Source organism: Vicia villosa, linkage group LG6, assembly GCF_029867415.1.
Source record: "Vicia villosa cultivar HV-30 ecotype Madison, WI linkage group LG6, Vvil1.0, whole genome shotgun sequence".
Classification (NCBI taxonomy): Eukaryota; Viridiplantae; Streptophyta; class Magnoliopsida; order Fabales; family Fabaceae; genus Vicia; species Vicia villosa.
Window position 1 is genome coordinate 162418356 of NC_081185.1, and position 25484 is coordinate 162443839.

At 31.4% G+C, this 25484-nt stretch overlaps 3 protein-coding genes across 6 annotated transcripts; 1 reads left to right on the top strand and 2 right to left on the bottom strand.

Annotated features, from left to right (window-relative positions):
* The first annotated feature begins 4420 nt into the window (after nucleotides 1–4420).
* LOC131610918 (BEL1-like homeodomain protein 1) lies at nucleotides 4421–8973 on the top strand. 4 transcript variants are annotated; one of them, XM_058883002.1, is made up of 6 exons: nucleotides 4422–4718; nucleotides 5299–5371; nucleotides 5564–6413; nucleotides 7181–7554; nucleotides 7697–7757; nucleotides 7849–8973. In XM_058883002.1, the coding sequence occupies exons 3-6, from the start codon at nucleotides 5610–5612 to the stop codon at nucleotides 8629–8631; spliced, it is 2022 nt and encodes a 673-aa protein (XP_058738985.1). In that variant the 5' UTR covers nucleotides 4422–4718; nucleotides 5299–5371; nucleotides 5564–5609; the 3' UTR covers nucleotides 8632–8973. The 4 variants fall into 4 exon arrangements, with proteins under 4 accessions (XP_058738988.1, XP_058738985.1, XP_058738987.1 ...); XM_058883004.1 differs by having other exon boundaries at nucleotides 4422–4609; XM_058883003.1 differs by lacking the exon at nucleotides 4422–4718 and adding an exon at nucleotides 4823–4842.
* Nucleotides 8974–9525: 552 nt separating this feature from the next.
* On the bottom strand, nucleotides 9526–11662 carry LOC131610920 (BTB/POZ domain-containing protein At3g05675). Its single transcript, XM_058883006.1, has 3 exons — nucleotides 11478–11662; nucleotides 11356–11398; nucleotides 9526–11170 (listed from the first exon to the last, which is right to left on the bottom strand). Exons 2-3 carry the CDS (start codon nucleotides 11365–11367, stop codon nucleotides 9842–9844), a joined length of 1341 nt encoding a protein of 446 aa, XP_058738989.1. The 5' UTR covers nucleotides 11368–11398; nucleotides 11478–11662; the 3' UTR covers nucleotides 9526–9841.
* A 9120-nt stretch (nucleotides 11663–20782) lies between these two features.
* LOC131613049 (aluminum-activated malate transporter 8) lies at nucleotides 20783–22889 on the bottom strand. The gene is made up of 6 exons (XM_058884767.1): nucleotides 22572–22889; nucleotides 22218–22358; nucleotides 21858–22130; nucleotides 21666–21772; nucleotides 21422–21565; nucleotides 20783–21313 (listed from the first exon to the last, which is right to left on the bottom strand). The coding sequence occupies exons 1-6, from the start codon at nucleotides 22858–22860 to the stop codon at nucleotides 20828–20830; spliced, it is 1440 nt and encodes a 479-aa protein (XP_058740750.1). The 5' UTR covers nucleotides 22861–22889; the 3' UTR covers nucleotides 20783–20827.
* Between the last annotated feature and the right edge of the window lie 2595 nt (nucleotides 22890–25484).

The following is a 25484-nucleotide window of genomic DNA, read 5'->3' on the forward strand; positions in this document are numbered from 1 at the left end:
GCTTATGTGCAATGTGTGTGCTTCCATTCTTTACATTTACTCTAATTTTTGGCTAAAAATGGGGAGTAAAGTGTTAGCGTATTTTGTTTATCCTGATGTTACGACACATGTCTTGACATGTTGATTAGGATCCTAATATGGCTGTACTACTGCTAAGGGGAAAGTAGTTATTGTGGTTGCTTGCTGGATGCAACTATTTAGGAGATTTTAACGTTTGATTCTTCGACATAGGAGATTTTAAGATCAAATTGTTCTGGATGTCGAACAATTATAAGGATCCATATTTCATGATAATTGAGAAACCTTTTTCGACTAGTTGTCCAACACTTAACAGATAGCACTTCATGTCAGGTACATAAAGTATATCTTTGATCATAGCTTTAGTCCATTGCTCCTTTGAATAACAATGTTGCTTGTACGTTTTGCTTGCAATGAACTATTATCTGCAAGTTTGATGTTGCTCCTCTTCGAATCGTCAAATTCTACTAGCCATTCTCTTCGACCAATCATGTGATTTGAACAACCTGTTTCAAGAAACTAGATCTTGGAGTCAACATGCTCATCTGCCATTGCACCCATAAGCACCATATCATCTGAATCATCTAAATCTTGACGTGTAAGATTTTCTTCTTCATGATCCTTTCCTTCTATCACTTCCTTGTCTTTATTGTACGAACAATTCTTGGTCAAATGACCTGATTTTCACAGTTATAGCACTGCACACCTTTCTTGTCTTTTGGATATGATATTCTTTCTCATCTTATCGAGGATTCAGAAACCCTATCATCTTCTTTATGCTTTTGAGGATTCACCCAAGACTTATTGCCCCGAGTCCTGTCTCCTTTGCCTTTGAACTTGTTGGAACCACCATGCTTTTTCCATGTCTGCGCCTGTAATGCTTGTATTGAATCTTGGACCCCATTCCTCTCAATAATCTGTAATGTGCCTATAACGAACTAACCAGATCTTCCAGTTTCATGGTTTCAAGATTGTAAGATTCTTGAATAGTTACGATAATGTCATCAAAGTGAGAGGTTAACGTACGCATTACATTCTCACCTATCATCTTATCATTTAAGGCTTTACCACAACCTTTCATGAGATGAACAAGATTATGCATCTTCGCGACATAGCCTGCAATGTTTTCATCTTCTCCCATCTGCAGTAATTCATACTACCTTCATAGCGCCTGCAGTTTGACATCTTTCACCTTCTCACCTCCTTCGTAATACTTGACAAGAATATCTCATGTCTCATTCGCCGATTCAACATGAAAAATCCGATCAAAGTTCGTCGCGTCTACCGTTGATCAAATACAAAAAGCCGCCTTGCAATCCTTCTTCTTGGCATCCTTGTGGGCGGTTCTATGGGCTTCGGTTGCATTATGAGCAAGCGCTTGAACACCATTAGTAACCACTTATAGGGTTTCATGAAAGCCAAACAACAATTGCATTTTTTTACTCCATCAGATCTAATTTTTGCCGTAAAAAATTGAAAGAGAATTTGGAATATTGTCATTGTTACTGTTCATCTTTGCAGCGATTGATTAACAACCCTCGATCTTAAAAATACGATCACCGACGTGTGATTCTTGAAAACACAATCTAGAACCTGACCGGAGCTCTAGATTCCAATTTGTTAGTGCTTAATGCGCTTTGAGAGAGAGATAGAGAGAGAGAATAAAAGGTAATTGAGAATTATTATTATTGAAATAAAATAACTTGAACCTAAATTACTTAACTTAGATTATACTCTCAACATCTCAACACATGTCACTGAAGTTCCATGAGACTCTATATCTAAAATCATATATTAAAACACGACGACCTTTTATAAACATCACTACTAATTTCTAACACTATATATTTTTTTCTTTTTAAATCCAAATAATCCACATAATGGGTTGGTTGTAATTTCACATTACTGACGGTAAAAATTCCCTGAATTCTTTCCACTTAACTAAAGTGATGACATTTTTATAAATTAAAATGATACTAATAGCCATTTTACGATCCTCAAAAAATTTAAATTATTTTCCTTAAGCTTATAAAACTAATACCTCGTATATTACTTACTTCCAGCCAATAATTTAAATCTGCCGTTTCAATAAGTTGAACTAAAAATGGATCAATCATTTATAAGTCTGTTTAACCATTACTGGTCCTTAGTCTATTAAAATTGAATTAAATCAGATTGAACTAGAGATGATTCAACCGATTCCTCATTTTTCAAAAAAGAATAATTTATTTATTTATCTATTTAATGGGTACTAGTTCATGGATAACTTTTAACAATTGGATCTGGTGTCAATTTTAAAAATATAGCTTTCAACTTTATAGTTTTAACAAGTACACACTAGTATAGTAATTGTCACCAACAAAAATAGTACTACTACTACGACACTAGTTACTATCAAAGCTTCTGACATGAATATTCACGAGTAACTGATGAGCACAACCTTTTCACACTCGTTTTCATAGTGTCAGTATGTTCTTTTACTACTAGCTGTGAAAAATCTGATACAATATAGATTAACAACAAAAAGTTCCAATGAGTTTTCATGAAAGAATCCAAATTCATGTATAAATGAAATAAATTGACATTGATCTCTATGAAAATGACAGCTTGTAATAATGTAAGTATAAAAATACCATATTATAAATATATATTCATAAATAGTATATTAAATAACACCTACTATTGTTTTGCTTTCTTGATACTTGATAGATAAACTATATATATAAATATATACAATATCCTATAGCTACATGAAGAATAATGTCCCTCACTTTCAAAATTTTAGTCCTATTAACATCATATACCTAAAATTTGTCACTGCTCATTCTTACACAATAATAGTTACTGATTGTGATTGAAAACTTATTTTGACATGAAATTCTCAATTTTTAATATGTGTCTTTCCATGTAAATCATGAGATTACCTCAAACAACCTTGAAAGGGTTTATGATTAATTATTAATTAATTAATTACATATATGAGTTAAGTAAGTTATCTTTTGGGTGAGGTCAAAAATTAATTAAAGAGATAAGATTTTGAAATTAAGGGTGTTTTAGGATAAGAAAACAAGAGAGGGAGAATAATTAAGTGGAAATATCAATAATTTAAACAAATTGATGACCCACAAATTTTTAATTTTATTGATCATTATGCTTTGCTGATGTCTGCAAAGTATAGTTGTGATGCATGAGAGCCAAAATGGGACCATTTATTAAGGGGTCATGAGTCATGATTCATATACACATCATACATGCACTTGATTGGGACCCTTTGCTTTTGTCAAAACCCTCTTTTTCTTTTTTCTTTTTCAAATTATACTTTTTACCTGTTAAATTATAGGGTGAATAGTAAATATTTTGTAATTATTACTCTGGAAGTCTTGAATAAGAGGAATTGTTAAAATATTCGAAAATTGTATTTTAAAAATTTATATATAAAATAAAATAATTTTTTTATTGTCATCATAAATAAATTTTAAACTAATAATTTATATTTATTTACCTCAATTAATACATACAAACTAAACTTTTAAAAATAGAATATATAGTAAACAAAAATTATATTTAAATGAAAAATAAATAAAACTTAATTTTTTCTTCCAATTATTCTTTGTGTATAAATTTTTTATTTGAATAAATTTTAATTTTAAAAAATTAAAAAAATTATATGATAGTGTAAAATATAGAAAAATATATACGACAGTGTAAAATTACATAACAGTGTAAAATATTTTAATTTTTCATATTAGAATAAAAATATAGAAAAAAAATATAACGACAGTGTAACATTTTTTTATATGATTAATCAATAAAAAACTTGTATCCCATCTAATCACCTTTTTATTTTTAAAATACTCATATAAAATGACAAATTAAAACAAAAAAGATAAATTTAAAAATTTTAACTAATTGTATATGTAATACTATTTGATGATGTTAGTGTATTATCTTTAAATTTGATAAATATATAATTTCTTATATTTAAATAATTTAAAATTTAAATATAAATTCACCTTATAAATATATAATTTCTTATATTTAAATAATTTAAAATTTTTAATAAATAAGAGATAATGATTAAAATAAAATGAATATAAGTGGGAAAATATGAAAGAAAAAAAATGTGAAGGAAAAATAATTTGAGCTATGAAAGCATTAAAGTAGGTGTTTTGGTGGTTGGTTCTGTATTCCTTAGCAATTTAATTGCTTTATCTTCAAACTGTGGCATCCAACCACAAAAAATTCCCAAATAAGTTAATATCAAAAAATAAATATTAAAAATAAGAAAACGACAAAAAGATATTTAATGGAGAATTGAGCAATAAGATCCCTCCACCCGTTTTCTTGTCCATCATCATCCTCCTTTTTCATTTTTTCTTTCTTATTTTTAATTTCTCATTTAACAAAAAGTTAAATCATTTAATTATTTTATTAAGCATTGTAGAAGGAGACGTTTCCTCGTTTTTCATCTGTTTGTATCTTCTGACACACCTTGATTGCTTGCTTTTTCATTATATACATTTCTCTCCTCACAAAAACCTCTCTCTCACTCTCTTTTTCCTTCAAAAGTTCTCTCGGTTACTCATCAAAGGTTTCTTTGCTTTTCTTTTCTTTGTTTATGATGCTTAGCTTGCATCAAATGATTTGAAAAGAACAAGGTCAAATCAATATAACTTGTTCTGATCTATTTCTATTCACAGGTACTTCAAAAAAACACACACTAAAACAAGTAAATTATAGGTGAATAAAGATGTGTATCTTTTTCACAACTCTTTCCCTTTTCAGTTTATGCTGAAATCGCTGAGATTTGTGTCTGACAAAGAGGTTTATAGTTAGATAAATTTCATATTCATGTTCATGTTGTTCGCATGTGGTTTTTGATTTGATATGTTTTTATTTTCTTTCAATTTGGTGGTTGAGACATGAGACTATACTACTGTGCATGCGTGTGCTTTGTCTATGTTTTTCTCTCTTCTTCTCATGTTTGTTTGTCCAAAATCTGTTCCTCATAGGTTCATTTTGGGTTATTCTTATTCATATTCTTCTTTTCTTTCCAGTTTTCAATAACATCAACCACGTGTGTTCTTCAATAACATATTTAATATATACTATACTATACCTATATATATTAAATATAAAATCAATTACCTCATCTTCAACTTTTTCAATCTTTATCATGTATAATTTAGATACTGTACAGTTTGTTATCTGTTTGTCTGATATTTCTGTATAATTTTTCTTTATTATTTACAGTAATTGATTTCAAACTTGATTTTGCAGATTCATCACTTCATTGTTTGTTTCAAAATTATTAATGAACATCAAGTTCATGTTCATGGGTTGATCTACAAAGGTACGGTTTGTGTGAGTGTTGTAAACTCCGATGAAAAAAAGTTGAATACAATTGCATGTGTTTTTGAAGTACTTGTTTTTTTTTTTAATGTTGTGTTTGGAACATGTGGTTGTGTTATGTTGGATGTGAAGTATATGAAAGGTTGTTATTGTAACTAATAACGTACTTGTCTTTTTTATTTATTTATTTCAGTGAAGTAAGGAAGTAACATCAATATATTTATACTCAAAAGAAAGCAATGGCAACGTACTTTCATGGTAATTCTGAAATTCAATCAGGTGGCGGCGGCGGTGGTGCCGACGGACTTCAAACACTTGTTCTGATGAATCCAGGTTATATTCAATACTCAGACACGACACAGCAACCACAACCACAGCCTCAGCCGCCATCTCACGCCGCGTCGGGTAATTATGTTTTTCTCAACTCCACCGCGGCTGAAAACAACTCATTCTCACCTCACGCGCCACCTTCCAACACACAACAATTTGTCGGCATCCCACTCAACCACCAGCATCAGCATCAGCACCAACATCAAATCCACGGCCATCATGAAGTTGTTCCTTCCTTGCATGGCTTCCTTCCTCACATGCAGTACAATCAGTGGAACACAATTGACCCTTCCACGGCGGCGCGTGAAACTCCACGCGCTCAGCAAGGTTTGTCTCTAAGCCTATCTTCGCAGCCGCAACGGTTTATGTCCTTTCGAGAAGGTCAGGCGGGTGGTATGTCCGGTGGCGGATCGCCGTCTCCGGCTTCTGGTATTACCAATAACGGGAATTCCGGGATTCAGGTTCTGAGTTCGAAGTATTTGAGGGCGGCGCATGAGCTTTTGGAAGAGGTTGTGAATGTGAATAGTGGTGTTGAGTTGGGGAAGAAGAACAAGATGAATATTGGAGAATCATCGGGAGTTGGTAGTGGAGGAGATGGTTCAATTATTGGTGGCGGCGAGGGAAGTGGTGGGAAGCGTAGCTCTGAGCTATCAACGGCGGAGAGACAAGAAATACAGATGAAGAAAGCTAAGCTAATTACAATGCTTGATGAGGTATTAATTCATTTCTTCATTACACAAATTAAGTGATTACAGTATCATAATTTCTCTTATTAAATCAGTTCAGTTGATAATTATAAAAAAAAATTAAAATAAAGTAATGTTGGTTCGGACTCAATGGTTTAATCTAATGCTACTAACATTATATCTAACTCATTTTAAAATAGTTTCATTTGCACACAACATTTATTTATAATTTTTAACTTAAATTTGCAATAAGGCTACTACTTCTCTAATAATTCTAGCTGCTAAACTACACTTGAAATAGGACTATAGCAATAAATGACATGAATGAAAATGAAATTTTGTATGAATGAAAGGTTCTCAAACATGACTTTTAGTCAATAATAGTTGGTGGTGGTGCAATCATTGCTCTTTACTATGGTTATTTATCATCATTCAACCTTGAAAAATATGTATACTTATCTATAGTTTTAAATTGTTTTATGCAATTGCGGCAACAATATCAGTGTTGCAATATTATATTGTAGTTACTGTGTTATGTGTGATTTTCACGTATACAATCATATTCTAATATCAATAAAAATTTTATTAGACTATTTAGACTATGTTTGTTCATGTAATTAGACGATTTAGAATATGTTCATTCATATATTTGTATAAGAATTAATATATTTTGCACTACAATGGTGAAATATGTACAACCGCAATTGTAACTTAAAATTATATAATTATCAAATAGTTGAAATTAGTGAAATTTAAAAATACTAATTATCTTGTTGGTTATTTGTTGGTTGAAGGTGGAGCAAAGATACAGACAGTACCACCACCAAATGGAGGTAGTGGTTTCATCCTTCGAGCAAGCAGCCGGAATCGGTTCTGCCCGAGCCTACACTGCCCTCGCACTGCAAACAATCTCGAAGCAATTTCGGTGTTTGAAAGATGCAATAACCGGACAAGTTAGAGCTATAAATAAGAGCTTAGGAGAAGAGGATTGTTTTGGTGGTAAAATAGAAGGTTCAAGGCTGAAGTATGTTGATCATCAATTGCGTCAACAACGCGCTTTACAACAGTTGGGAATGATCCAGCATAATGCTTGGAGACCCCAAAGAGGATTGCCTGAAAGATCTGTTTCCGTTCTTCGTGCTTGGCTCTTCGAACATTTCCTTCACCCGTAAGTATTCTTTTTCTAATTCTAACTCTTACTAAAAGTAGTGTTATTTTTAGTAGCAGAGTCGTCTTAAGTTTTCGGACGCTCCAATTTCTAATCATCCACTAAACATAATTATTGCTGATAATACTGAATTTTGTTTCAGTTATCCTAAGGACTCAGACAAGCACATGCTTGCAAAACAAACAGGACTTACTAGGAGTCAGGTAACCAATACTAGTTCATAATATGAACAATTTGTTTCTTCTTATTTTTCATACTCATAATGTTACTAAGATTTGATTTGAATTGTAACAGGTTTCGAATTGGTTTATAAATGCTCGTGTTCGACTTTGGAAGCCGATGGTGGAAGAAATGTACTTGGAAGAAATGAAAGAGAATGAACTGAATGCATCAGATGATAAATCAAGCAAGAGCAATGAAGATTCTTCAATGAAAATAACACCCTCTCAAGAGAAAGCTCTTACTTCTGAAACAGATCCTAAAGGTTACAATTCCACACAAGACATTTCGAGAAACCAAGAAACTCAAATAATTTCTGTTTCTAGACCACAAACATCGCCACTTGTTGGAAATGTTCGAAACAATTCAGGTTTCAGTTTCATAGGATCGTCGGAACTAGAAGGTATACCTCAAGCAAGTCCTAAGAAACCGAGGAACCATGAACTCATGCATACGCCAAATAGTTTCATTGATGTTAAACACAATGAGGCGAGTAATGAGCTGAAATTTGGTGATGAGAGACAAAGTAGAGACGGTTACTCTTTCATGGGAAACCAAACAAATTTCATGGGTGGATTTGGACAATACCCGATTGGCGATATTGGTAGGTTTGATTCAGAACAATTCGCGCCAAGGTTTTCTAGTAACGGTGTTTCACTCACTCTTGGTCTCGATTCAATACAAGGAAATCATCAAACATTTTTACCAAACCAAAACATTCAACTAGGAAGAAACATTGATATAAGCGAAACGAATGAGTTTGGTTCCATAAACACTTCTTCTCCTCAATATGAGAGTATCAACATGCAAAATCCGAAAAGGTTCGCTGCGCAATTGTTGCCTGATTTTGTGGCATAAATAAGACATTCAAAGGGTGAGCAATGTGGTTGCTGAAATTTCTTTCTTCTATTTGAAAATTGGTAGTGTAAAGAGAAAGAAAGGATTTTACTTTAGTATAGGTTTATACTCTGCATAGAACCATTTGAATTCTTAGATATATAGCTTAGGATTTGATGGTATATGGTTGAGGTTGTATATTATTTTTGTAAGTTCTATAGGTGGGATGAGATAGATGGGTTGGTGTCATAAATTTTAAATTTGGTATACATACCAATATATATTTGATTGGGAATATATTGTTTTGATATTGTGCAATATCTTCTGTTGAATAAACAAGAACCAAATTGCCATTTTTAAGAATTGTGAGTATAAGGTTGTAGCTGATTTGTGGGGCTAGAAATATTATATTTGAAGATTATACAACATATGTGCAGACCATTTGGATAGCATGAGATATTATGTTCCTCTTTGATATTTTGTCAATTGATTTTAAATAGCTTTATCAAAACCAGTGGTGCAAAAGTTTGTAATTATGCAAACTATGACGGTTCAAAGTTTAACAAAAATATAAAATTTTCAGACTATATAGAGTTTTGCTCTGTCTTCAATTGAATCCCTGCTATTGGACAGTAGGATTATTCCTCTGGATTAGTCGGTCCTTATGCTACATATCTAGAAGACTCTCAATGCATGTTGTGGGACGAAGAAACTCGACCTATAGCAATCAAATTACTACTTATAAATGAATGAGTAACACATTATCTTATACTACATACATTATTGTACCAGAAACTTTTTATCAGAAAGAATTAGCAACAAAGTTCCAAATATATCTCAGGTCAAGCCAGCTATATAAATACAAATCACAAACACCATAGAACAACGCTCACCGAATCAAGATACATCTCCATAAAATTCAAACAGATCAAGCAAAATCATTTATTTAGCATTAGTCAGCTTTGTACTATTTTGCTTACTTAGGAACCAATTCAGTTCAAATATACATTCTCTACATTTCACAGTTAGAGCTATAATGTTGTACACATTCTGCAAAGGAATTTACATTGATTTAATGTGAATGAAGATGGAGATATTTTCAACCTAAATGTCTCCTACAAAAATATTCCATTCACACGCAAAAAAGAAAAATGTTCTCTTCTAAATGCCTTGACTAGGAAGGAATTTTAGATCAGTACTCTAATCTTGAGGAACAGAATTCGGAAACTCGTCAAACTGAGTTTGTCATGACCTGATCATCCTCTAGCAACGATAGTCTTCTCCTAGCAACCTTAGACCTATAACACCATACGTCAAATGCCTCGGTCAGGTCTGGATACCGCATATGCTCATTTTCCAACCATTCAGTTAAAAGCACTGCCTGATCCCCTGATGGCAATGCAAGAACGATAGAGACAAAACTGGATTCCATTGATTGCCACATTTCTCCATCCATTTTAGGCAACACGGCATTCTCAGAATTCATCATGGCAGAGTCAATAATTGGTTTCGTAACCCTCACAAACGGAAGCCACAGTTTCAAAACCTGAAGACGCTTTGCAGTTGGCAGTATAACAGTACCATAAGCAATTGCCTCTAAAACTTTTGAAGTTATCTCAACGGCTCGCAGCTTTATCTCGATGACTTCAGTTGCAGAACCTTCTAGTTCAACTACTTTGACAATCTTTTCTGATGCATCAAACCAACACTCAACAAAATCTCTCATTATTTCCAACTTACTCAATACCTGACAAACCCATGCCAAATCAGTCATATAGGATCGAAACGAGACATTCCCTGCTTCAGACATCGATTCTGTTGAACCACATAACAAATGTATCAATGAGTTGTTAAACCCGGAAAATAGTCTTTTCACACATTCTTTAACCCCAAGTATTATACTGTCATCAACAATCAACAAAGGGGAATCATCATCCTCAGTTAGCATGTAATCAAGTTGCTCTTGCGCTGACGATTTCAGATCATTCATTGCAGATGGAGGGAACGATGTAGCAAACCGTAACGCTGAAAGAAAGACCTTCCTGATAGCTGATTGGTCTACCGGTTGAAGTCTAGCTAGGATAGGCTCGGCTTGCAATCCCATCCTCGGTACAATCTTCAATATCTCCTCCTCTTCATTCTCTTCCCACGCCATCGCTTCCAAGTACCTCACACACGCAGCAACAATTTTCGGGCAATCAAGCTCAACCGCCACTTGCAAACTCCCAAGATTATTCCTCACACCATGCCACAAATTATCAACCGAACCATCATCATCATCATCATCATCATCATCGACAATGTACAGATATCTAATCACATTTACATAGTAATTGAAATCCGATTCTTGGCAATTAACATCAACACAGTTTCGCGAACCTAGTATCTGACACGTCGGCCAATTCTCAGACAACCGGTCAGCAAAATACTTGCAATTCTTAACAAGAATCGCCGAGTGACAGTACATCCATTCCTCTCGACCTTCTTGCGTCCGTAGCCTCACCACAACATCGCTCGTCGATTGGTCGCCAAATACAGAGATAATCTTCTGTTCTTTATCCTTAATTAAAGAAAATAACAACCTAATTACTAATTGCTAATCACAATAAATATAAGAATCTTGAACCATAAATTTATGAAGTAAGTAATAAATAATAGTCTTGGTTTATGGTTACATTTTTCAATTCAACAGTGAAATTGAAAAAGAATTGACATGATTGAAGAAAAGTGGAAAAGAAAACTTACAGTAGGTTCCATTGAAATGAAGAGGACTATGAAGTCATAGTAGCTGAAATTATAGAAAAACAAAGATTAGAGTTATGAAAGATAGAGTAATTGGATCTTGAAAGATTGAAATGGAGTTAAACCTAAAGATGAGAAATCAGCAGGGATAGTTGGGAACGGTGACGGAGAGAGATCTTGGGAGGTTCATGGTTTGCTTGTTCTGTCGCTTGTGTACCAATGGCTCTTTACTATCCTTGTTGTAAGTTGTAACCCATTTGCTACTTTATTTTTGTGTATTATTGTTGTTGCTAGTTGCTATTAGTATTTGGCAACTTGCGATATATACTCATATATGTATAAACCTAAATAATCTAAAATCCTAAAAATCTTGCATAGGTAAACCAGGTTTCAGTGACTTTGCAATACTATAACTTTGGTAACTTTAGGCAAAAAAAAAATTCCATCACATTAATATAATATATATTAGTTATTTATTAATGAAATATATCAACTAAAGTTACAAAGTCATGGTAACAGTAAAGTTACCCAAGCCATACTTCGTTGTTACATATTGAATGAGTATATACATATTTTATTAAAAAACATATTTCAATGCAGCAACGATACATAGTTTCAAACAGTGTTTTAAAAACCGGATCGGTCATCGAACCGGTGAGGGTACTGGGTCACTGGTTTATCGGTCGAACCACTGGGTCACTGGTCGAACCGCACGACCAAACCGGATTAAACCGGATAACTCGGTTGAATAGACCTGTCATTATATAGGTATAAAACCGGTCGAACCGGATGATTCAGTCTCTAAAAAAATATAACTAGCTTTTAATTTTTTTTAAAATATCATATCATAAATTCACAATTTCATAACTTAAATTCAAATTTTAAACAAAGGTATCACACATAACAAAATAGTAAAAAATTACAAAGTCTAATTGCAAACAAACTCTAATTACAACATAATCTAATTGAATAGTTTATACCAAAATAACTCCAATGTGTAATTTAATTCAAAATATGATCCTCCTAAAAATAAAATCAAATAAAATTCAATATGTTTATGCTATTTAAGAAAAATTATTAGCAAAGATTACAAATAGACAATAAAATTTTTAATTTGTCACTAACGAAAAAAACTATTTGAGAATGCTATTTAAGTAATACACTACTAAATATATTAAAAAAAGTTAAAAAAAAAAGTTTGAAAGAAATGTTAAAAAAAAAAGTTTAAAAAAAATTTTAAAAAAAAAAAAAAAAAAAGCAATTAAACCGCCGGTTTTCCGGTTTTTCCGATTTTCACCGGTTCCCACCGGTTTGATGGCATATCCGATCTGACTATTGAACCAGACCGGTTACCTGGCCGGTTCCCAGTTTGACCGGTCCGACCGGCCGGTCCGGTCCGGTTTTTAAAACATTGGTTTCAAACTTATTAAGAAATATGACGTGTGAGTTAAAAAATAATGACAATTAAAATAAAAGATTTTATGCAAGACAATAATGAGTGAAGGAAAAAAATCACAGTAAATAAGAAGTTAAAAGGGCCCGTTTGTTTTGGCTTTTTTTAAAAATGATTTTTATAGTGTTATCAAATTTTGTGAAAATTTTTTTTACAAAGAAACTTTTTATAAAAGCTTTAAATGAAAATTTTGTTTGAATAGTTATTCTTAAAATGTGATTTAAGGTATTTCATCTATTTATGGGAAAAAAAATTGGATATCAAAATTTCAAAAAATCACTTAATTTTGAAGCTATTTCAAATAGATTTTCACAAAAATCATTTTGAAATACAACTTTTTGAAAAAATTATGATTTTGACTAAGTTTTGGTCTTCAATTATGTATGTTTATCTCATAAGATGTCAAAATTAATGTTTCATTTTAGAAAAAACGAATATAAAAAAACTTGTAATATTTTGAAAAACAATTTTAGAAAATCTATTTTCAAAAATACAAAGAAAAAATCTATTTTTTTAAAGCTGAAACAAACTGGCCCAAAAGACATTAACATAAAGAAATTTGTTTACCAAGTTTTATCAAACGGAACTAATATGAGGAGAGAATAACTCTCTCATTTACTATTCTTTTAAGAATTATTATAATAAATTATAAAAGAGTTAAAAGAAAAATAATATCCCAAGTTTTCACAAACAAAGTCTATTTTTTATCTAAGTATTTTTCAATCTCTTTAATTCTGTATATATGAATCACACAAGTCCAAGATGTTTAGAAGTATTTCTTAATCTCTCCAACTCTCTATGAAATACCTTTCATTAAGTTCAAGTCACATTTGAACCTTGTTCTTGCCACTTGTATTCACTTGCTTCTGACCATAGTTTCCTGCAATAGTTGTCTAACAAGCCAACAAGTATGGTTTTCAACCATATTTGAGTGCCTTTGATTTTTAATGCCTCAAGGAAAGATATTTGTTTTTGAATTTTGCAACCCTTCAGGCACACCAAAAGTAGAAATACCAAGTGTCGGGCGAGAATAAGAGAATGCTGAAGGTTCAAGAAACACAAGAAAATGGGGGGGGGGGGGTGAATTGGGTTTCACACATGAAAACTTTTTGCAAACCAAAAACAAGAACAACAATGATAAAAATACACAAATTTTGTATACTAGTTCACTGTTAACTAAGTTAATCCTTCTCATAAGGAGTTAATCCACTAATCAATCAGATTGCAAACTCAAAGACGAACTGTCAATGACTTTTTGAGGCTGCACTCTAAACTTAGTCCCTCAAAGAATTTAAGCAAAGTTAAAATACAAAGAGTGTGTTTTTACAAGAATGCTTCTAAACAAACAGACATACAAAGTGAATTTCAAAATCTACACTTAAGAAAGTATACAAGAAATAATCTAAGTATAATGAGTATTGTAATTGTTGTTTCTCTCGTTGTTCTACTTCTTTTTCTCGTTGTTGTTTTTATTGTTATTGTTGTTTTCATATTCAAAATTCCTTGTCTTTTTTAAATAAATGATGAATAGTACCATTGGAGGAGGGAATTGGAAACTTCTTCAATTTCACAATTGTAATAATGGTACGAGGTTGAGTCGTGAATTGAGAAGATCCATTGGTAATACATTCCTTAAGAATTCCAGCATATTTGTCCTTTTAAAGGAACATTTGATTTTTCCGTTTGAATGTATCATCTCTAAGAATATTCTTTCAATTATTAATCTCTAAATCATTGGCTTTGTATTTGAGATGATTTGAAGCTTGATCATATTTTAGAACCTTGAAGCTTAGACTTTAGAGTCTAGTGAAAATGAGGCTTGAGTTATTAGAGTACATCTGAATTTCTTATTGCAGAAGCATTGTCTTGGTTATCCAGATGATTGACTCAAACAAGAACATGCTTCATATTTTACCATATTGTTTATGCATTCGAAACATAACTTCAATGTGAATGGAGTATAACCGCTCCTTGTAGAGATTAAGACAACTCTAATTCTATGCCCCATAGCATTTAAGGAACCATCGAATGCGAGCTTCCATCGAGCTCCTGGTTTGGGACCTTCATAGTCACCTATGAATTTCTCAAAGGTTAGGAACATGATGTTTTCATTAGGAAACTCACACTGCATGGGATGGTAGTCTAGCATTGGTTGATGTGCGATATATTTTGACAACACACTACCTTTTATTGCCTTTTGAGCAACATATTGAATGTCATATTTGGACAATATATTTGCCTTTTGATTTCTTCTAATTATTACGACATATTTAAAAAAAGTAAAAGAAAAAATAGGGTTTTCATTAAGGTGCTTAACGAGACGTTGAATCTCGCTCCTACATATCTCCCGATGCGATGGAAAATTCATAGTTATGTATCTAGGTAGCAAAAATTTGTATGTTAGTTGATTTTAATGAAAAATGTTTTGCATTCGAGCAGAAAATGTTGCTTGCTAGTCGTGCATGGACGTAATGAAACGTTGTTTGCAAATCGCGTTAGAATGGATAAAACATTGTTCGTTGATTGAAAATAAAAGACTTGATTGTGCTAAGGAAAAAAATTTGTTTAATTGGTTATGATTGTTTTTAGGAGGAAGATGAATATTAGAAGCGAAGAGGTGTACGCCTACCACTCGTTTATTCGAGAAGCAAATGGATGTGCATCCACCTATTCCCTTTTTAAAGTTTTAAACTAAAATCTCTTGACGGAAGACGAATACTCGAAGCGATAAGGAGTACGCCTACCACTCATTTATTTGAGAAGCAAGTGGATGTTAATCCACCCATTCCCTTTTTAATCCGAGTTTTAGTTAATGTATCTTTTTAGCGGAAGACGAATAATAGAAGCGATGCGGCGTATGCCTCTCACTCGTTTATTCGAGGGGTAAGTGGATGTGCATCCACCCATTCCCTTTTAATCTGAATTTTAATTAATTCCATTTTTTATGGAGGACTAATATTCGAGGCGATGAGGAGTATGCCTTCCACCTGTTTATTCGAGGAGCAAGTGGATGTGCATCCATTTACTCACTTTAATCCAAGTTTTATAAAAGAAACGAAATGAACAAATCATCACGACTTATGTGTTAAAAATCCAAATAAATAAATATATCATGCCTGATTAACATTTTCCCTCTTTTTCTTTAAAAATAATTATTTTAATTTACAACACAAAATAAATAAATAAATAAACAAAAAGAATAATTAATAGGTTTCAAAGGCCCATTACACATAATAAATAAATAAGTAAACAAAAAGAATAGTTATTGGGTTCAAAGGTCCATTACACATAATAAATAAACAAATAAAAAAGGAATTTATGTGCTCAAAGGCCCATTAGCAAAATACATGCTAATAAAGAATAATAGTGATAACATAAGAGAATAATTGTTACGCATTGTAAATGTAAAATATTTTATACAAAAATATTAGTTTAAGTCTTTTAAGTTTCACTTAGCTGCATCGCACATTTTTCTCATCTTCTTTTTCAAGTACATATTTTCTCTTCTGCTCTAGTCTATCATCTCTTTAGTTCTTTCTTTTTCATCTTATTATTTTTATTTTACTATTCTCTCTTCCAACTAAGTTTTTAATGCTCCTGATATTCTCTAATCTCTTCTTTTTTGCTCTTTCTTTTTCATTTTCTTTAATATTTTACTCCTCTTTTTTTTTCTATTTCATTATAATGTTTTTGAAATTGTTTTATGCTACTATTTTATGTTTTTATTTCACTTTATCTAATCTTATTTATGTATATTAAATGAAAAGTTGTTGTCCAAATATAATAAGTTTTGTTGTTATTTGATAACACATAAATGATTAAATACAAAGTTATGTTGTCATCTATATGAGTATGTATGACTCAATAATTTTAAAAAAAAAAAACGAACCAACCCAAACCACATGGGATTGGTTTGGTTCGGTCGGTTCAGTTTTATTACTAAAAGGCAACCGAACCAAACCGAACCACACACCTTTTCCCTTGCGATTCGGATGATTTTTTACGTAAAAACCGCCAAACCGCACCTCGAACACCCCTACCATATCATATTAGTAACTTAAAATTTACAGTCTAATATGACGGAATTCATGATGTTGATTGGTTAACAATGTAAAATAACTTTATACTGTCGATGCATATTCTATTCTCTCAAAAAAAATAATTAAGAACTGTAATAAACTGAAAATATAAAACATTTTTATTTTATATTGTTAGTACATTTCAATTAAAATGTAAAATTTTTATACTGTCAATGCATATTTTCATAAACTAAAATTTTTTATACTGTCAAGTTTTTGTATCATATCATCAACCGCACATTACCACTAATCTTTCCTTTATAGTTTTTAATCTCTAAGCTGATCATTTTTTTTACCAGCAATGGATTATACTTTATAGTACTTATCATGTCAAGTTGATATTCTTTAGCTTATTATAAATCTGAACAAACTTAGGCCAATGTAAGCCACAAAAAGAAAAAGAACTTCCATTTTACTCAGCGTGCAATTGCATGTGATTCCCATTGACCAAGTATGGTACTCAATAAGGTATAAGATAGTGAGTTAAGGTACTAGGAGTATATTATTCTTTCTGTTCTGATATGGAATTAACCTTATTTATCCCATACTTTACTCAGCTGTTACCAAGTACAAGTACCATTATAAGCATATATGATCTTAGTGCCCAAAAATGCATCTACTACTTTAATTACACATGGTTAAAATTAGTGATGTGAATTGTAAATGTTAGCAGATACATGTTTTGTCCACGTCATTTTTTAAGATCCAAGTGATTTTATAGCAGTAACTTGCAGCTTTCTTTGATATATTATTGATACACACTCTTTGTTTTGTTTGTCTTGAGTTACTGGAAGACAGACACTAAAATAACTTACACAATTTTCTTTTTAATCTTTATCTTTAGTTATTTATCTCTCTAGTTTATAACTATCTTATACCGAGCAATTTTTAAGAAATCAAATATGATAAATTTTTATAAGCTTAAATGCACATTTGTTCTATGTAAGTTAGCGAATTTTTAATTTTCGTCTCTGTAGTTTTTTATTTTGGTGTGAGTCTCTATATTTCACTTTTACGTTCGTTTTAGTCTCTAAAATAAAAATCCGCAAAAAACCTTTAGATTTTCCTATAAATTTTAACTCTAAAAAACTAAACAGCAAATAAAAAATAAGATATAGAGATCAAAAGTACATTTCTTTTTCAGCTTTTATACTCTTAGTACTAAGAGCATATACATCATTACCACTTTTAAAATGATTTCATCTCTTTTATTTTATTTTATACTAGTAACAAACCCGTGCGTTCGCACGGGTTCTGGTACGGGACGCGCATTTGTTTTAGATGTATATTTTTTAACAGAAAAATATCTGGTACCCGTTAAAAAATAATAATTGAATGTATATATAGAAAAATGTCTGGTACCCGTAAAAAAAAAGTAATTGAATGTATAGAAAAATGTCTGGTACCCATGAAAAAATAATAATTGAATGTACAGGAAAATGTCTGGTACTTGTAAAAAAAATAATTAAATGTATAGAAAAATATCTGGTACTCGTAAAAACATTTAGATCAAAAAGATTTTTTAATACAAAATATAATTTTGTTATAAAATATGTGAATAATAGAATAAAAAATGTAACAAAAAAATAGAAGAAAAAAAATCATGAATGAAAAAAATTAAAGAGAAATCTTATTAATATAAAAAACAAAATAATATTTGAAAATAAGAATAAAAGATATGAAGATATATTAATTCATTAAGAGTAGAGAAAGATATATTGAAAAATGTCTGGTACCCGTGAAAAAATAATAATTGAATGTATAGAAAAGTTTTCGGTACCCGTAAAAAAATTGAATGTATAAAAAAATGTCTGGTACCCGTAAAAACACTCAGATCAGTAAGATTTTTTAATACAAAATATAATTTTGTTATAAAATATATGAATAATAGAAGCTAAAAAAATGTAATAAAAAATAGAAGCTAAAAAAAATTATGAATGAAAAAAGTATGAGAAAAATTAAAGAGATATCTTATTAATATAAAAAAGAAAATAATATTTGAAATAAGAATAAAAGATAGGAAGATATATTAATTCATTAGGAGTAGAGGAAGGTATATTGAAAAATGTCTGGTACCCGTGAAAAAGTAATAATTGAATGTATAAAAAAAATTGGTATTCGTAAAAAAAATTGAATGTATAAAAAAATGTCTGGTACCCGTAAAAACACTTAGATTAATAAGATTTTTTAATGTAAAATATAATTTTTTTTATAAAATTTGTGAATAATAGAAGCTAAAAAAATATAATAAAAAATAGAAGCTAAAAAAAATTATGAATGAAAAAAGTATGAGAAAAATTAAAGAGAAATCTTATTAATATAATAAAAAAAAATGATATTTGAAAATAAGAATAAAAGATAGGAAGATATATTAATTCATTAGGAGTAGAGGAATATTATTTGAATTTGAAATTTATGAAGAAAGAGAAAATTGAAAATAAAAATATTTTAATAATATATTATACATATATAGGTGAATGAGTTGACAATGTATAGTAAAAGTTGGTATATGCATTGATAATGTGAAGATTGATTTGATTGATACAAAAATTTATTTTATTAATATATTTATTTGAGAATTAGAAACAAAGAAGAAAATGTAAGAAAGAAAGGGCAGTTGGATGGAGAAACCATCCATGTGGCACAATAGAAGAGCAATAGGGGCATTTTGGTATTTGGCACAACATATAATTTTCTTATATTATAGATAGATTATTCCGTATTTCTCAATGATTTAAATAGAGCCGTGCTATCTTTACACCAATTTTTCTTACACTGTAGATTACACCGTAAACTTTAACAAAGCAAACCATTCATGCACACAATTCAAAGTAAAGATAAATTATTAAAAAATTAAAACTGGTGCATTGTGGTATAAAATTACGGTGTTGATGTAAGAAAACAGTGTAAGCTTATCATTTCTCATTTAAATAACCAAACTATTACTGTTACGGATCTCTAATGTAACTGTGGATTAATTCTTCATTTGGGCCGTCTACATTTGATCTAGTCCCAACAAATTCAAATTAAAAAGAATAAAAGTTACAATAAAATAAAAAATTATTAGATATTAAAGAAGATTAGACTATATTTTTGTCATTGAGAAAGTTGAAAAGTTATTATTGAGAAGGTTTGCAATTTTTTTCATTGATTAATAAATAATATTTTATTAATTTTTGTTTATTTTACATCTTTTATTCTTCTGCTTTCCCAACAAATATTTCTTCATGCTCTACCCTTTATTTTTCCTTTACATTCTGATAAAGTAAACTCATAGCATTCCAATTAAATTGGTTCTTGCTATGAAATATTGAACGTCCAATGTTTGTTAATTGATATTATGGTATTCTTGGTGGTGGTTAGCATCAACCTCAAACCTTAAGTGTAATTTCTATGAGTGGTATAAAAACCCTCATCTATGTACTCTCTGCTAGACCATTTGGCAGAATAGACACTATATCTTTCTTGTATATGGGTTGGAGTACCCCTAGTACTCCTAATCATAATACAAGAGTTGCTTATGAAAAAAAAAAAAATTGCCATCCAGTGATTTGCCAAGTTCCATGCAACTTCGAGGAGAAAGTACACTTTATTTGTGGTTTTATAATGAAAATGATGAAAAAGCAGAAAAAAGTACACAAGTGTTTGAAGGATCAACAAAGACTCAAAGCACCAAATGTGGCTGATATCATATCATAGCATCAAGCTCTTCCGAAGCCAATATATAATATAACAGCTAGCATAACTCATGTTACACCGTAGAACACAACAACAACAAAAGTAATGAAGAAATTAAATTAAGGTTAGAATATGAAAAAGCTTCTCACCTTAATTTTACAAATTGTCAAACAAGGTTGGCGACTATTTACTCAACTAAGTAATAACAAACTAAGTGAATTACTGCCTAGTATCATGTTATAGTGACAACTAATAAAATTTACAATTATGTTTTAATGATTTCTGCACTGCATTTTTGGGCTTTGTCAGGTGAGTCTGTACATAAATCTTGGATTTCGATTGCGACATGTGGCGTGTTATCAATGTCCTCAACAGGTTTTATGATTCCTCTATGAAGTAGTGATGGCTTTTCCGGTGAGACATTGGATTCTACATTCTTGAAGTGTGCCAAATGAGAAAGCTCAGAAACTGAATCATAGATTTTCTCCACTGAAATAGTGATTTCTTCAAGTATTGCAGCAACTGTGGCAACTGGTATTATAGCTAAGAGCTCCACATCCTCTAAGGAAATGTCTTCTAGTACAACTTTGAGTTCTTCAATTGCGATTTTTGAATTTTCTATGTGGCTTTTAGCTGATGATGGGTGTGTCATTGTTTTCATTGATGATGATATTGCTTTCAATGCTTTGTTGGATTCTGAACTCATCCTTGTGCATGGTTCTTGAATTTTACACTTGAATTCCAAACAAGTCTGCAGTAACAAAAATTCATATATTAGCTTCGAAATGGTCTCATAAAATAGACATGCATGCAACTTAATTTTAGACTTTTATATAGAAAAGTAATAATGATGTATTACTTGGATTTCAGGGTTAAGATATGTGTTCAAGGTTTCAATCTTGTATGCACATTCGCGAGCAAGTACTCCGATTTTCAAGTATTGCATCCAAGGATGACGAAGACTAAAACCACCATGACCTGGTTCCCACCTTGCAAAATTTGCCTGAAGATAATAATGTGAAAAATTATAAGTTCAATCCAAAACATGAAAAAATGTTACTATTCAATACCATATCTCAAAAGAAAAATAATAAAATACCTACCAAAGATTCTTCAGTTGCTTTGGAATTGAGAACACTTTTATATCCTTGTAGAAGTGACTTAGATTTTTCTTTATCTTCTGTTGAGTGAAAATATTCACCTTCAAAGCCTGAAAATAAATAGTTTTAGATATTAGCATACATCACAAGCAAGCAAACAAAGAGATTCAGAAAAATGTATTATATTATGTATACCTTCAAGGTAATTTGCTAGTTTTTCTATGTTGGAAGCAACCAAGTTATGAAGGTCTAGACCTGCCCAAACTGGACAAACAAATATGGAGATGAGCATGCAAGCTGCAGCTCCAATTATAATTGTTGAAAGTCTCTGATGTGCAAGCTCAACAAGTTCCTCCACTCTATACCCCGACACGCTAACCAAACAGAATGTCAATATAAATATCACCATCCCATAATCATATCTTGCCTTGATCTTTGGAACAAATCTTAAAAATGTTGCAACTGCAGCTGCAAACACAAAACACCATACTAATTATCTTCAAATATAGACAAGCTTCCTTTTCATAACTCTTTTTATAATATAGTTTTACTTACCTAGAATGAAGACAAGGGCTCCAAGGACAATAGCTTCTCCTTTTTCTCCAACAGCAGTGGCCAAGTGATGCCCTCCAACCCCTAAAGCACCAGCTACTAATGTAGCACATCCTCTATTCAAACTTTTGCTAAGGGTTGCACCTGATTCATTAGGAACAAAGCTTTTTTAAACTTTGATCTTTAATTATCATATATTCCGTCTATACTTAAATATACATCTAATAGTACATGCGTCTAAGCATCTGATGCTCATTTGGACCAGATACTTCTATTTAAATTCGAAGTAGTATCTCATAATTAAGTAGTAATATATACTATATTATATGCTGTATAATATTTAAAAATTGAACTTACCAACAGTAAATTCAAAAACTACTACGACAGTAAGAACTGCCCATATTCCAGCAACTCCAAAGCCATTATAAAGAGGCCTTGAATAGTAAAACAATGACACAACTGTAAGAGCAACTCCAACTTTCAATGAGTGGATTACTCTTCTAGGGTCATCTTTTCCAATCTTTTTCACACTTTTTGTTGCATTCATCAACTTAGACTTAAACTTCATAGGCAAATCCTTGAAGAAACCACCTATGCTAGATAAAATTCCAGCTTTGCTTACTTGATTTGTTGACTCAATATCCATGACAAGATATAAATGATTAAGTTTCAAAATGGAACAAAATATGAAATGGAGCAAATAATAAGGTTGAAAGTTGAAAGACTTGAGGTTGAAATGAGTTTGAAGAGTTATATTTATAGGAGTAGAAATTAAAGCATGTACTTGTTTCAAGCAGCCATATTTTTTTTTTTTTTTAAATTAATTTATCAGATACATGAATTGCTGTCGTTGTTGAAAATGAAAGACTAATTTTCTTTGAGAAGTGCTTTGGTCACAAAAACATATATATTATAATTAAACACACATGCCCATGACTAAAAGTACTATACTTTTAAAAATTGATCTCACACTAACCAAAAATAACATGTACCAAAACATGCATAGACAGGGATTGTTTGAAGATATACCTCGAGCTTGGAATTGTTTTGTTCTTAAAACAGATTAAACAAATTTAATTTACTGGAGTTCCTGAATAAATAAAGGTAATTTATTAGAGGAAGTAACTGACACATATACTTTAGTCACTATCATCCTAAATCGCTGTATCCCACCTCTTCAATGTTATTTTGTTTTTCTTTTTCTTTAGTAAGCTATGTGTTACTCTAGTTCAATCCATAATGGACTCTAGTACTACTGCAAGGGTATATGTTAGAAATCTCCAGTGGAATAGATAAAATTAGTGTTTCATATAATACTTAGGTTTTAAGATGTTATGGAAATAGCTATAAATATAGGCTGAATTAAGTTACTCCCATGTATAATGGTAGGTGAGTAAAGCCGCCAAAAAAGAAAGGATAACCATGAATTTGTGCCAATAGAGTGAAAGTTATGAGTCTCGTATTAAATAAATCAAAATGTTCACTAAGACTCTCCCATCTAATAGAAAGTCTATTGGATTGGACTTTCCATGTGTGTTAAAGTTCTAATAGTACATGCATGAAACATTGTATTGCAGCACACTCGCACGCAACTCCTCAACAATTGATCACGGCGTGATGAAGATCGTAGAATGATCTGCTTATTTGAATTCAGCTGCCTTCTTATTATTGAAAAAAAGTAATTCAAGTAGAGCGCATGGTTTTAAATTGCGATCCGCAACTGCAATATTGCTGAAGCGGTAGCCTTCGCATCCGCATCGAACCATCCAACAACACTAGAATTCGCATAAAACACATTCATGTCATATATTTTCAACACCCGCAACTGCAACTGCATCCACGACTGCAACTACAATTCAAAACCATGGTAGAGCGTAACTGATTATTTTAGGTATATAACCGATTACCACCTTGTTCAGAATCAAACAAAAGCGACTTGTAATTGGTTACCAACCAAGTTAGTAGCGACTTGTAACCGGCTATGAGCTCACAGTAACTCGTTACGCCATGTTAAATTTTGTTTTTCTATTTAGTTGGTTAGCTGTGCAATTGTGCATAAATACCCTTACTTTGGACTGTTAATGACAATGCCCTTATTTTCACCCTATTCTCTTAAATTCTATCACTTTCTCTATATTTCTAATTTCTCTATATTTCTATACTTGTTCATCATTATTCTCCTGTGATTGGATTTTTCCCCAACATTTGGCATAAAAAGGCAGGTTGTTTGATCAAACACTTAGTGTACAAAAATGTTTTCTATCTTCAATGAATGTATTCCTGCAAAAATCTCTCAATTTTTTATGCGAAAAATCATGATAAACGGTGCAACCATACGAAGGTATTGTTTGCTTATGTATCAATCAAGCGAAAGAATGATGCCACTTCTTTGATTAAAGATGTGTTGTATATTCCTAAAATCAATTACAACCTTTTAAGCATCTGTCAATTGTTTGAAAGAAATTACAAGATTCACATGAAAAATAGATTACTGATAATCAGAGTTGTTAATCCCGGATAGCGGAGCGGAGCGGCCAATCTCCGGGAATGGGAATAGTGCGAATAGCGGCATCCCGGATAGCGGGATAAATTTTTGTATACTAATAATTATATAATAATCTATAAACCACTCATAAAATATTTATAAAATATAATGTGAAACAAAGAATAATGCTTAATTAAGATTCAAAACATAAAGATTCAAATTAAATTTAATTTTAATAAATAAGTTAAATATTTAATAAATAGACTCAAAAAATATATAATTTGTCTATATATTTTCTTAAGATAATAGATAGATACAAAATTAGTTATAAAAAATAGGAAATAATATAAGATATGATTTTTTTGAATAAATATATAATAAGATTGATACTTAGTTAGTACACTACCACTACCCGTCAAAAACATATACAGTATGTTAACCTAATTATCTCTAACTCCACGGCGGCACAGATCTCACTTCTTCAACCAATCAACCCTAATTCACTTCTTCAACCTCTCTCTCGCTTTGCGTCTCTCTCTCATTCTCAGTCTATGAATCATATCTTGGGAAACCCTAATTCACTTCTTCTTCAACCTCTCTCACTCACTCTCACTCTCTCTACGAATCAGATTTCACTTCTTCTTCAACCTCTCTCTTGCACAGGGGTGTTTTGTTAATTTTGCCCAGAAAATTGTAAAAAAAAGGTAAAAAAGAACCAGAGCCGCTCCGCCCGGGAATTTTCCACGACTCGGGACCCGGTATAGCGGCTGAAGCGGCCGCTTTCT

Coding starts and splice junctions, on each gene's coding strand:
- LOC131610918 (XM_058883005.1), top strand. CDS start 5,610: ATGGCAACGTACTTTCATGGTAATTCTGAAATTCAATCAGGTGGCGGC. Junction 6,414..7,180: donor TAATTACAATGCTTGATGAG/GTATTAATTCAT, acceptor TGTTGGTTGAAG/GTGGAGCAAAGATACAGACA. Junction 7,555..7,696: donor TTCGAACATTTCCTTCACCC/GTAAGTATTCTT, acceptor ATTTTGTTTCAG/TTATCCTAAGGACTCAGACA.
- LOC131613049 (XM_058884767.1), bottom strand. CDS start 22,860: ATGGATATTGAGTCAACAAATCAAGTAAGCAAAGCTGGAATTTTATCT. Junction 22,131..22,217: donor AGCCCTTGTCTTCATTCTAG/GTAAGTAAAACT, acceptor TTGTGTTTGCAG/CTGCAGTTGCAACATTTTTA. Junction 21,773..21,857: donor ACTAGCAAATTACCTTGAAG/GTATACATAATA, acceptor ATTTATTTTCAG/GCTTTGAAGGTGAATATTTT.